The following is a 14,098-nucleotide window of genomic DNA, read 5'->3' as shown; positions in this document are numbered from 1 at the left end:
AAAAAAAAAAGAAAAGAATTCAATCACAAAACAACAAATACTGCATAACCACATTTTTATAAGAAAGGAAGAATAGATATATACAGAGACCAAAACTCATTGATGGTTATCTGGGAGGGTGGCACTAGAGAGGGGAAGCACTCTAGAGCTAGAAGCTAACTGTTATTTTTGATAATGAAGAAGGCAGCATCAAATGTGAGTAAAGTACACACAGAGTAACCAAGGTAAACGATGTTACTAAGAAACACACTAAAAAGTCTGTCCTAGGTAAAGGATATAATATTACAACATCGAAAACCATCAAAAAATACAAGTATATTTAATACATATGCAGAAAGGTACGTATATGTACACGAATGTATGAGTACATATTTGTGCACAGATAGATGTAGTCTAGTACATCCAGGTAGTCTGTGCATGCATTTATTAGATAGGTAGATAGACAGACAGACAAGACAGACATACAGACAGACGTTGCTGTTGTGTTAAGTATCGTCAACTCAGTCCTGACTCATAGCGACCCTGTACAGGATTTCCAAGGAGTGGCTGGTAACTTTAACCGCTGACCTTGTAGTTCAAACCAATCTCCTTGTTGTCCTATATATATGTATATGTGTGTGTGTATATATATATATATATGTATGTATGTATGTATGTATGTATACATGCACACATACATATGTGTGTGTATATAAACACACACACACACACATATACACACACATACATATATGGACTTCTGGCTTCTGGTGTGATGCTATAAGATCTGTGCTGGAGTGCAAACCATGAGGTTGAAAATTCAAATCCACAAGCTGCTCCTTGGCAACCCTATACAAGGTTGCTATGAGTCAGAACTGACTCAACAGCACTAAAGCAACAACATACATACATATGGAATCCTGAAGTGGCACTGCAGGATAAGCACTGGGCCACAAGGTCGGTTTGAAATGCAAGTTTGGCAGTTCACATTCATCAGCGTCTCCTTGAAAACACTATACAGGAAACAGGAAGCCATATATATATATATATACACACACACACATACATATATATACACACATATGTATGTGTGCGTGTACGGATGTATATACATATATATACACTTACATATATATATATGTATGTATGTATAAGGAGCTCTGGTAGTGTACTGGTTACGAATCGGGCTGCGAACCTCAAGGTCAGCAGTTCGAAACTACCAGCTGTTCCAGGGGAGAAAGAGAAGGCTTTCTGCTCCCGTAAAGATTTATGGCCTTGGAAACCCTGTACAGGGTCGCTCTGAGTCGCAACCAACTCCACAGCACATAACAACAATATATGTGTGTGTGTATATACACACACACATATATGTGTATATATACGTGTTTGTGTGTGTGTGTGTGTTCCCTCGATAAATTGGAAGCAGGCCACATCCCTGATCAAACTTCCTTTCCTTTGACTGGCTGACCACAGCAGATCATGTTATGCAGTATTAGCTCTCAGTAGTGTTGTTGTTGTTGTTAAGTGCTGTCTCAGTAGTGTAGTGGTAATGAATTGGGCTGCAAACCTCAGGGTCAGCAGTTCAAAACTACCAGCTGTTCTGCGGGAGAAAGATGAGGCTTTCTGCTCCCATAAAGATTTACAGCCTCGGAAACCCTGTACAGGGTCGCTGGAAGTTAGAACCAACTCCACAGCACATAACAACAAAAACATAGGGATTAGTATGTCTTAACTGTCCAAACCTCTGAGAAGTCTGGTCCAGCAAAGTTCACACAAAACTTTAATTAAATTGAAATGTGTTATTACGGTATTGGATAAGCACTGGACTGCTAAACACAAGTTAGCATTTCAAACCCACCAGCCACTCCTAGGAAATCCTGTACAGGGTGACTGTGAGTAACAACTGACTCAATGGCACTTAACAACAACAACAACAAAATTGCAAATACACAATGACTTTCAAAAACTTGGTATATTGTGCAGTGTATCTCCAGAACAATTTAAAAAAATAATGTCACCCATCTGTCTCTTTTTAAGGTGGTGTGGCACTGTAGAATAAACACTGGAATGCTAACCATAAAGTTGGCAGTTCAAACCCACCAGCCACTCGTTTTTAGAAACCCCAGTATAGGATTTCCAAGGAGCAAGTGGTGAATTTGAACCAGCGACCCTGTGGTTCAAACCAACCTTGTAGTCCAGTGCTTTAACCCACAGCACCATGCCAGGACTTCCAAATCTACAATAAACACAGTAAATGAAATATGCAGATAAATGAAACAAACATTGAATAGATTCAACAGTTTTATCAAAATCTCAACTGAACAGTCTTTCAGGAAGAATGTTTTAGTGGTTACTGTACTGAAAACAAAGGAAACACAAGTAAACATTTGATTTTGATATAGGTGGTTGTTAGTTGCCAATGAGAATGAGTTGATTCCAAGTCAATGTGTCCACAGAACTACTTCATCAGGTTTTCAAAGCGGTGACTTTTTGGAAGCAGACTGAATTTTTTATAGGTACAAACACAAAATTAAATAGACTTATGTTCTGGCCCATAAAATAATAGTAAAAATGAACATTCATAAAACCTATAATGCCAGAGCACTACATGGAATAAAATTTAATCTGTCCACTGAACACAGTATAAATTAGCAGTTGAGAGTTTATTTTAAAAACTTACTTTTTCATTTTGATCATATCCCACTGTAGAGAGACTACGGGAAACCATCAAGCATAGTCTTGAAGAGTGTGGGACATGCTACAAAAAAAAACAAAAAACAAAACACATTACAAAAACTGTAATGGACTTTTAAAAATGTCTCTTTAGGATACCTTGTCTAGTTTGTTTCTAGTTAAAATCTTTATCAATCACTATGTGTAATTCTAAGGAATATGCCACAGTTCTGGAAGATAAATCATCACTACAAACACATCATCTTGGTGTACACCTGAGAAGTCAAAAGCATCAAAGTCATCTCTAAAGAAGCAGGATGATAAGAGCCAATGTGCCACGTAAAATCTGAAAAGAGGTCTTTCTGGCCATGCAGACTGATATACTAGGATCAGAAATGTCACACCACAGAGGACTTTCTTGTTGTTAAGTGCTGTCGAGTAGGTTCCAACCCATAGCAACCCTGTATAGGGCTTCCAAGGATCTGCTGGTGAGCTTGAACCGCTGACCTTGCAGTTCAAACCGACTTTGCAGTTCAGAGCATTAGTCCACAGCGCTATACCAAGACAGAGAATTTTATAGAACACAAAACAAACAGTCTTGACCTTCAAGGAATTTCTATTTTTAAAGTGACCAAAGATTACAAGTGTTATTTTCTAATGTCTTCAACAGAACTTCTTATTTTGCCTTTACTGGTACTAAACTGGTTCGTTGATAAAAATGAAAAAGTAATATTAATATATTGATAATCAAGCTCACTTCTGACTCATTAAATTTTTTTTAGAGAAAGTAAATCTTTATACTTAGAAAATTTAAGAAAAATCAGTAATAAAAATGTCAAAACGAAAACATAAAGACTGGGAGAAAACATGTACAAAATACCTATCTGATAAAGGAGACGTATTAAAAACATACAAAAACTTTTAATACTCAACAGTAAGAAAACACCTAAGATAGCAAACAAGTACAATTTCTGAGTTTCGGTGGATGCTGTGGATAAATATATGGGACTTTAAAGTCGGTTTGAAGCAGTTCTAACTCACCAGTCACTCCTCAGAAACCCTAAACAGGGTCACTATGATTCTCAACCAACTCGATGGCACGACAACCAAAACAAATGGGCAGTAATCATACCAAGAAAATGCTCGAAATCATTATGTCATTAGGAAATTGTAAGTCAAAACAATGAGATGCCGCTACACACCTACTGAACCCACGCTAAACATAATGCTACAGAGTGAATTCCAACTCATCACACATGTGTGATCCATGTGATACAGAGTACTAAGCTCCATAAAATCTGTACTCGTTATGGAAATGAATTTTGCTTCCTTCTTGTTGCTGGGTTGGTTTGAACTGTCACCGTCTCAGTTAGCAGATAAGCACAGCACTGTGGGTTCATGTGGTGGGCTGCAAGGTCAGTTTGAACTGCAGGGTGAGCAGTTCAACCTCACCGGTCGCTCCTCAGAAACCCTATATAGACAGGGTCGCTATGAGTCAGAACCGACTTGATGGCACTTAACGACAACAACAATGTACACACCTATGACAACTGGCTAAAAAACAAATTACTGACAATACCGACTAACAGCAAGGATGTGAAGCAACAGTAACTCTCATTCTCTGCTGGTAGAAATGCAAACTGGTACAACTCTGAAAGCCAATTTGATAATTTTTTTTACAAAGCTAAGCTGAAGCTTACCATATGATCCAGCACCTAAGTATTTACCTAAATGAGATAAAAATCTATTTCCACATAAAAACCTGCAAACAAATATTCATAGCAGCCAGAAAACTCTTTAAAGTTTGGATGTTGTTGTTGTTATGTACTGTGGAGTTGGTTCCAACTCATAGCGACCCTACACAAGATTTCCGAGGCTGTTAATCTTTATGACAGCAGAATGCCTCATCATTCTCCCACGGAGCAGCTGGTAGTTTCGAACTGTTGACCTTGCGGCTCGCAGCCCAATTCGTAACCACTACGCTACCAGAGCTCCTTTAAAGTTTGGATGGGGAGACTTCATTTCTTGTTATCAGCATGTTGTCAGGAGTAATTAGTCCATGCAGAAAGTTGTGCACAGCCATCATCAATTACCTAACTCAAGAACATTTCCTTCACCCAATAAAAAACATTACCAGTTGCTTCCCATTTCACCCTTTCTCTAGCTCCTGGCAACCAGTAACTAATCTACTTTCTCTCTGCACAGTTTTGCCTATTCTGGCAATTCATATATAACAGAATCATACAATATACAGCCTTTTGTGTCTGACTTTTAAGAGTCATTCTCGATCCCTCTCTTTCTTTGTATCTCCCATGTGGCCAATAAAATATTATGGACTATAGCTCCAAAATACTTATATATCCGAAATCTAACAAGTTCTCACCAACCTCAGTGCTACCAACATGACACAAGTTACCATGACAAGTTAGCTTGGACTTCTACATTAGGCTCCTGACTGGTCTCCCTGCTTCCACTCTTCCTACCCACCTCCACCCTCTATCAAGATTCTCCACACAGTTGTCAGAGTGATCTTTTTTAAATGAACATCTGGTCTTACTCAAAACCTTCCATAAACACAAGTACTTAGGAGCAGCACTAGACTTCAAATCACAAGGTCAGCAGTTCAAACCCACCAGTTGCTCCTCAGAAACCCTATACAGGGTTGCTATGAGTTGGAGCCGACTCGACGGCAACAACAAGGGTAACTGTCCCCACCCCTAATACCACCATCACCCTATGCCACTTATCTTACTTTCTCCATTTTAACACTTACCACTATGGGAATTTATCCGTTTATGTAAATACTGTAAATGCAGTGTCCTCTACTCAAATACTGTATAAACTCAATGAAGGCACAGATAATCACCATGACATTCCCAGCTCTAAATGTCGCTACTGTTGTTAATGCCGTTAAATTGTTTCCAATTCATAGTCACCCTGTACAGGGTTTCTGAGGCTGTAAATCTTTACATAAGCAGAAGGCCTCATCTTTCTCCCGTGGAACAGCTGGTAGTTTTGAACTGCTAACCATGAGATTAGCAGCCTGATTCGTAACCACTATGCTACCAGAGTCTAGCGCTTATCCTACTGCTCTGAATAGTACCTGGCATATGAGGGTATCTCAAAAAGTACTGTTACTATGGTTCCAGTTCATATATGCATGGGTTTATTCCAAACAAAATATTTTAAACATGTCTCTGTAATAGGTGGATGGCTACAGACAAGTTATCTCACTATACATTTGTCATAGTATTATTGTTGTTGTTAAGTGCCATTGACTTGGTTCCAACTCATAGAGCCCCTATATAGGGTGGGTTTACAAGGAGCAGCTGGAGGGTATGAACCTCCAACCTTACAGTCAGCAGTCCAGTGCTTATCCTAGATACTTGTATTTGGAATTTAATAATGGCGAGTCTCAGAGTAGTGGTGTGGCACTCTGGGTTAATGCGCTGGAATGCAAAGTCAGTTTGAATGGCAAGGTCAGTGGTTTAAGCTCACCAGCCGCTCCTTGGAAACTGTATACAGGGTCACTATGGGTCGGAACCAACTAAACAGCACTTCACAACAACAACACAGTACCTTAAAAAGAAACGGGGGGGGGGGTAGTAATACGAAAAATAAAGTGTGTATGAAGATCAAGCAGCTCAAAGAGCTGATCTTTCCATCAGTCTTATAAGCAACCTGGAAGCTAATAAGATAATCTAATGGAATGGATCATAAATGGAGACAAGTCTTGGATAGATCAGTATGATCAAGAGTAGCTTCCAAGCAGAACTGTTGAGCTAGTTAAATTCAAACAGGCCAGTTCCTAAGGTTATGGCAACTTTTGCTGGGATTCCAAAGAAATAATCATGATATACATTCTCAAGGGACACAGGAGTTGTACCAGGAAATTTTCTCCATCACCACAAAGCACTTTCTCATTCTTCAAGGATAGCAGGACTGTCCTATGAGAACTGTCCTACTTACAACTTTCCAATGGACTTTCCATTATTAAATTCCAAACACAAGTACTTAGGAGCAGCACTACACTTCAAATCACAAGATCAGCAGTTCAGATCCACCAGTTGCTCCTCAGAAACCCTATATAGGGTCGCTATGAGTCAGCGCCAACTTGACAGCAACAACAGCAAACCCCATGACTCTACAGTCGTGATTCTGCCCCTTCAGACTTCCTCTGCTCCCAAAACTCAAAGACTTCAATCAAAGGAACACACTGAGTGTCTTAAGGACCCTACAACTGCCATTTTGACTGGTGTACATTGAAGAGCCCAGATTTCTTCAGGAAAATGTTATAGAGACATGAAAACTCTACTTGGGGAAGTATACAGACCTAGATAGAGGATATATCCAAGAAAAATCAGGGCCTTATTTGATATTTTTGTTTAATAAACGTTTCTATGATTTTGTCATAATACTTGAAGACTTATTCTCATATGTTATTCTTATGTGCCGTGGAGTCGGTTCCAACTCATAGCGACCCTGCAAAGGGTTTCCGAGGCAGTAAATCTTTACAGGAACAAAAACTCTCATCTTTCTCCTGCAGAACAGCTGGTAATTTCGAACTGCTGGCCGTGAGATGAGCAGCCCGATAATAAGTACAAAATCTTAAAGAAGAAGATACGTTTATGTCCTATAGTACTAATGAAGATCAAGACCACAGTCTTCAGTATGGGTTGCATCTCAATGTAGAGAAAACAAAAATTCTCACCACTGGACCAATAAGCCACAATCTTATCAATGGAAAAAAAGATTGAAGTTGTCAAAGACTTTATTATGCTCAAGTCAACAATCAATGCTCATGGAAGTAGCAGTCAAGAAATCAAATAACATATTGCATTAGGCAAATCTGCTGCACAAGACCTCTCTAGTGTTGAAGAGCAAAGATATCATTTTGAGGACTAAAGTGCACCTGATGTAAGCCATGTCCAAGTTGGACAGTGACTAAGATAAGACTGTAGAAGAATTGATGTATCTGAGTTACGGTGTTGGAGAATATTGAAAGTGCCATGAGCTGCCAAAAGAACCAACCAATCTCTGTTGGAAGAAGTACAGCCAGAATGCTCCTTGGAAGCCAGGATGACCACACAGGAGGGACCAGTCACTGGAGGACATCATGTTTAGTAAAGTGAAGAGTGAGAGAAAAAGAGGAAAACCTCCAATGAGGTGGATTAGATTGCAGTGGATTACAGTGGCGGCAGAATGGCCTCAGGCTTAGCAACGATTGTGAGGTTGGCATGGAATGGGCTCATGTTTCATACAGGCTTAGCAACGATTGTGAGGTTGGCATGGGATGGGCTCATGTTTCATACTGTTATGCATAGGGTCACTCTAAGCCGGTGCAGACTTGATGGCATCTAACAACAATAACAATGTCCCATCATCTGCAAATGACATTTTATTTGGAAAAATGGTTATTGCAGATTAAATTAGTGTGCTAAAGAGTAGACCTTCCCTTGGCTACAATTGTTCTTGGCTACAATTTTTACAAGAGCAGTTCATCAGGTCTTTATTACACTTCAATCAGCCAACCTTTAGACTAACAGCCCACAGAAACAAACACACACGCCACCCCCATGTTCATTTATGTGCCTTGTTGTTGTTGTTGTTAAGTGCCTTAGAGTCGACTCGAACCCATAGCGACCCTGTGTACGGTTTCTGAGGAGAAGCTGGTGAGCCTGAACCGCCAACCTTGCCGTTCAAACGGCTTTGCAGTCTGGCGCATTAACCTACAGCGCCACACCATGAAGTCAGTCCTAACTCATAGCGACCCTGTGAAGGGTTTCCGAGGCTGTAAATCTCTGCAGTCCACTGCTTATCTACAGAGCCACCATGTTCACTGTATACATCATTATTGTTAAGTCATTTCCAACTCATAGCAACTTACAGACTTTCCAAGGAGTGGCTGATTACTTCGAACCACAGACCTAGCAGTTCAAATGACCTTGTGATTAGTACTTATCCGACATTGCCACACCAGGACAAGTCAAAATAACAATATCATTGTTGTTGCTGTCAAGTGCCATGGAATCGGTAACAACCCTCTATAGTGTTTCTGAGTAGCAGCTGGTGAGCTTGAACTGCCAACCTTTCGGTTCAAACACATTTTATAGTCCAGCCCATTAATCTGCAGTGCTACACCCTGTTGTTGTTGTTAACTGCTGTGCAGTCAATTTTGACCCATAGCAACCCTGTATAGTAGGGTTTCTAAGGAGCAGCTGGTGAGCTTGAACCATCGACCTTTACAGTTCAAACGACTTTGCAGTCTGGCACATTAGCCCACAGTGCAACACCAGAACACCTAGATACCTACAAATGGCCAAAATTCAAAATACCAACACCACCAAATGCAGATAAGAAAGGGCAACAACAGGAACTCTCACTTTGTGCAGGCAGAAATGCACAACTGGTACAGCAATTCTCAAAGACAATCTGGCAGTTTCTATTCTTTCAAAGTTTTTATTGTGAATTAAGTGAAAGTTTACAGGGCAGATCAGCAGTTTAATCTGCCAGTTTCTACAAAGTTAAACACAAGCTTATCATACAATCAAACTCCTAGGTACTTGTATTTACCCAAATCAAATGAAAATGCATGTCCCCATAAAAGCCTATACACAAATGTTTACAGCAGCTTTAGTCATAATTGCCAAACACTGGAAGTAAACAAGATGTCCTTCAATAATTGAAAGGATAAACCAGCTGTGATACAGTCACACAATGGAGTATGAGGGGGACTTCAAAAAGTTCATGGAAAATGGAATGAAAAGATAATGGAGAGGCCCAGCAGGCTGTGAGCAACATGACGGACAGTCCTGTGGTGGAGCTGCTGCTAAGGCGACTGGAGGCAGCCCACTGAGGACTAGACAGTGCGGAGCTGGCGGCAGAACTGGATGTGGAGTACCAGGCCATGGTGAGGGTTGTGAAGAGCCTACAGGCACTGGGCTAGGTCATGGAGAGAAAGGCATATTAACGCTGGGAGCTTACCACCAAAGGAGAAGCACACAAGCATAATGCAGGACCTTATCCAGAGAAGCAGGGATGCCAGAGATGGAGGCAGAGACTGGGCATGGAGCGGGGGAGCGGCTGAGGACTCCAGATTCATGGAAAGAAAGAAACTAAGAGCTGGTGGCCAGGAGCAGACTTGCAGAATGTGGCCTTTGGAGATGTAAATTATTATATATGCCTAAGAAGAGTTGGTTTTAAAAAGCTAAAGTGGATAGAGACAAATACTGTTAACTGATGGTACATGGAGGGGATTATAATCAATGTAATGAAACAAGGTATATGATTTGTTACATTAAAACTGAGGATCTGCCCTATAAACTTTCACTCAATCCACAATGTTGTTGCTGTTGTTATGTGCTGCAGAGTTGGTTCCAACTCATAGCAACACTGTATAGGGTTTCCGAGGCTGTAAATCTTTACAGGAAGAGAAAGCCTCATCTTTCTCCCGCGGAGCAGCTGGTAGTTTCGAACTGCTGACCTTGCGGTTCACAGACCGATTCGTAACCACTATACTACCAGAGTTCCTTCAATTGACAATAAAAAACTTTAAAAAAAAAAAAAGGTAAGCAAAGAATCCTACTGTGACAAATCATTAAGCACTGGACTTTTGGGGAAAAAGTTGGTAGACTGAACCCACCTAGCAGCACCAAGGAAAACAGATTTAGTGATCGGCTTCCCTTGAGATGTTAACCACACCAAACAGATCTAGAGATCTGCTCCCCTAAAGATTCTAACCACACAAACCCGATGAGGCCGTTTTATAAGCCTGTCCTCGTCCGGCATGGACACTAAAACTCCGAATCGACTCCACTGCACACAACAACGAATGGTTCAAATGAGAAAACACACATACAATGAGACCGTCACTGATACAAAAGATCATTTGCAATTGGAAAAGTGAGACTTTGGAATCAGATTAACCAATGATCAAAAATTCTACCTCAGCCAACTGCGTCCTTCAGCAAGTTACTTAACCACTCTGAGCTTTGTTACTAACTTTACAGAACTAAGACTGTTTCTTACCTAGTTGTTAAAAGGTCTGCAGTTCAAACCAACCAGTTGTGCCACGGAAACCCTATAGGGATCACTGTAAATCAGAATCAACTCAACAGCACTTAACAACAGTTGTTAAAGGGATAAGAGATAATAAAAACACCTGAAGCAATTAACAATTCAACCAATTGTAGCAATTATCAAATCAACAAGCTAGAGAAACGTTAAGTGCCACAGAGTCAGTTCAGACTCATAGCCACCTTGTACAAGGTTTCCAAGGAGGACTAAGCGACCTTGAACCACCGACCTTACAGTCCAGAGCAATAAATTGCAGTCAGAAAAAAAAGCGAGATGTTTAAATCAAATGTCTCAACAAAAAAAGCTGATGAACCTGTTAATTGGCTAAGAGTTGTTAGGATACTGTAGAATCTACACAGCTGTATGCTTTCCTGCCATCTAAAATGTTGCAGGGGTGGTAGGAGGGTCCTACTATCCCGCTGCAATAATGACTAGATTTATACAGTTTCCAAGACTCTTAATCTGCAAGGGGCCAGACAGCCTCACCTTTCTCCCACACAGAAATTGGCAGTTGGCAGTTGGCAGTTTTGAACCACTGACTTTGGGATTAGCAGTCCAACGTCTATACCACAGTGCCACCAAGTCTCCTGAAGGAGAATTGTTGTTAAGTGCTGTGGAATCAGTTCCAGTTCATAGCAACCCTGTACAGGGTTCTAAGAAACAGTTTCTGAGTTTGAACTGCCAACCTTGCAGTCATCACTCTAGTGCTTATCATACTGCACTCACCAACACTCGTTGGAGGGAAGATAAGTGGTGCTGGGGGATGGGGGCTGAGATGGTTCCAACTCATAGTGAACCGGTTATCCAAGGCTGTAAATCTTTACGAGAGCAGAAAGCCTCATATTTCTCCCACGCAGCGACTGGTAGATTCAAACTGCTGACCTTAAAGTTAGCAGCCCAATTAGAAACCCACTATGTTACCAGGGCTCCTTTCAGAGGCGAGTAGTTGGTGGTGGTGGTATGCCATGGAGTTGGTTCCAACTTATAGCGACCCTGCATAGGTTTTCCAAGGCGGTAAATCTTTATTGCAGCAGAAAGTCTCATCTTTCTTCTGCAGAACAGCTGGTAGTTTCGAACTGCTGACCTGGTAGTTTCGAACTGCCTGATTCCTAAACACTAACCCTCCTTTTCAGAAGAGAGTTGTTCTTGTTACGTGCCATCAAGTCGATTCTAACCCATAGCAAACTTGTATAGGGTTTCCAAGGAGCAGCTGGTGTGTTTGAACCACTAACCTTGCAGTTCAAATGACTTTGCAGTCTGACCCATTAGCACACAGCAACACAAGAAGGGTGAAATTCTTGGAATGAGTGGAGTAAATTTCACATTCCTAAGGGAAACACTTAAGAGAAGCCAAGCAGCAGTTGAAGTCTCCCTAAAGCTACTGTAACCAGCAGAGATCCTTCTCACCTGGCACAAACACACTAACTTTCCTTCACTCAGTATGGTCATGCACTCAAGCATCCATGCTGTCAAACAATGCTAAGCGCCCGAAAGTAGGTTCCGCGTTGTAGAAGCCTTGTACAGGGTTTAGGAGTAGTGGCTGGTGAGTTTGAACCACCCACCTTGCAGTCCAGTGCATTATTCCACAATGCCACAACAGGACTCCCAACTTTTGGGTTAGCACTGTTAATTATTTGCACCAGTATCCCCAGGAATTTCAAGAGACTCTGGTAGCACACTGGTTACGAATCGGGCTGCGAACTGCAAGGTCAGCAGTTCAAAACTACCAGCTGTTCCGCGGGAGAAAGATGAGTCATTCTGCTTCGTTAAAATTTACAGCCTCGGAAACCCTGTACAGGGTCACTATGAGTCGGTACCAACGTCACGGCACATAACCACAAGTTGAAGACAAAATGTTTTACAAACACTCTAACACTCAAGTTAAGGCAGTTACTATGAAATCTGTACAAACATCAGGCTAAAAATACTTAAGGATCTCTGGTAGCACAGTGGTTATGAATAGGGCTGCTAACCTCAGGGTCAGCAGTTTAAAAACTACCAGCTGTTCCGCGGGAGAAAGCTGAGGCTTTCTGCTCCCGTAAAGATTTACAACCTCGGAAACATTCCATAGAAAAGAAAATTCGTAAGGTGTATTTCATACACAGTACACTGTGTATATTGGGAGTCCTGCTGTAGGACCAAAGGATAAGCACTCGACCTCAAGGTCGCTTTGAACTGCAAGGTTGATGGTTCAAATTCACCAGCCACTCCTCGGAAATCCTATTAGGGGTCGCTTTGAATTGGAACGACTGGACCCCATTAACAACACTGTATATTACAATTAAATACGTTTCAATACAATTAAAACAGGCTTTGGCCGCAAATGTAGGATTTATTAATAAGTTTTTTAATTCAGGGAAACTCACTACTCCAACTCTACTCCAGCCAACAACTCACAGACCCTTCAAAGAAGCCAAAAATAAGGACATTTACAAACACCCTGGAACGCTTAAGACAAGGTCAATACCCCAAAGCACAAAAATTGGAACACGAGTTATACTCAATTACACTGCTGTCAGATTGCTATGAGCGACTCCCAAAACAGTCAAGCTGATTCCACCGCTCCGGAGGAGGTAAAAACAGCTGCCTGCTCCGCTTCCGTAGGCCCCTCTGCCGGCCGAACGCCAACTCGGCGCAGAAAGGATGAGGGCGGGCGCAGCGCCACGCGGAACCCGAGCCGCCCGAGAGCACGTGAGCCCCGCCGCCGGCCCGGCCCAAGGCTCGCAGGGCGCTACCACGGAGCCGGAGCTGGAGCGGAGAGCGAGTTAGCATACGCCCGAGACGCTGATCGCCGAGAAGCTGTGCACGGCTGAAATCAAGTGAAGCCCAGGCCTGCCGAAGTGCTCGTCATTCCTCACCTTGAGGGTCCACAGCGCTACGCTCCGCGTTAGTATTTGCTGCGGCCGCCGGCAACGCCGTCCTGTCGCAACCAAGGAGACAGCTCCAAGCCATAGCCCCGCCATTGTCGCCCCTGCCTACCAGCTCTCTACTCGACCTCTCACCCCGCCGAAGGGGGCGGAGAAGGGGAGCGGCCGGGCCTCGACCAATCACGAGTCCGGGTTCTTCGGTTCCGCCCCCCAGCCGCTCCGAGACAGGGTTGGGAGGCAGAACTAGCCGAACCGCTCTAACCCAGAGACGGGAGCCTCGCTGCCGTGGGTTGCGACCCTGAACGAGGCCAAGGGCTTCGCTCGCCAGATGCAGACAGGACTATGAGAATACCCGCCGGATTCGGCCTCCGGGTTGAGAAATGCTAGGAAAAAACGCCTGCATTCTGGCAAGAGTTTATCGGGCCCTTCTTGGGGTAAACCGCTTACTCTACCAGCGTCTACTTGAAGCCAATTTGCAGCCTTGCACATTAATGTATTTGAGT

The 14,098-nt window shown here is 42.4% G+C and overlaps 1 protein-coding gene across 1 annotated transcript in view; it reads right to left on the bottom strand.

Moving 5' to 3' along the window:
- PCCA (propionyl CoA carboxylase, alpha polypeptide) overlaps positions 1 to 13,691 on the bottom strand; it is a 605,786-nt gene extending 592,095 nt beyond the window's left edge. The window contains exons 1-2 of the mRNA XM_006846664.1: positions 13,587 to 13,691; positions 2,660 to 2,737 (exon numbers count right to left, since the gene is read on the bottom strand). Coding sequence (XP_006846727.1) covers positions 2,660 to 2,737; positions 13,587 to 13,691 — 183 coding nt within the window. The remainder of the gene's footprint in view (positions 1 to 2,659; positions 2,738 to 13,586) is intronic.
- Positions 13,692 to 14,098: the final 407 nt, after the last annotated feature.

This window comes from Chrysochloris asiatica, unplaced genomic scaffold (genome assembly GCF_000296735.1).
Source record: "Chrysochloris asiatica unplaced genomic scaffold, ChrAsi1.0 scaffold00029, whole genome shotgun sequence".
Taxonomy (NCBI): Eukaryota; Metazoa; Chordata; class Mammalia; order Afrosoricida; family Chrysochloridae; genus Chrysochloris; species Chrysochloris asiatica.
Note: the sequence above shows the minus strand (reverse complement) of the source record. Positions and strands in the feature narration are given on the sequence as shown.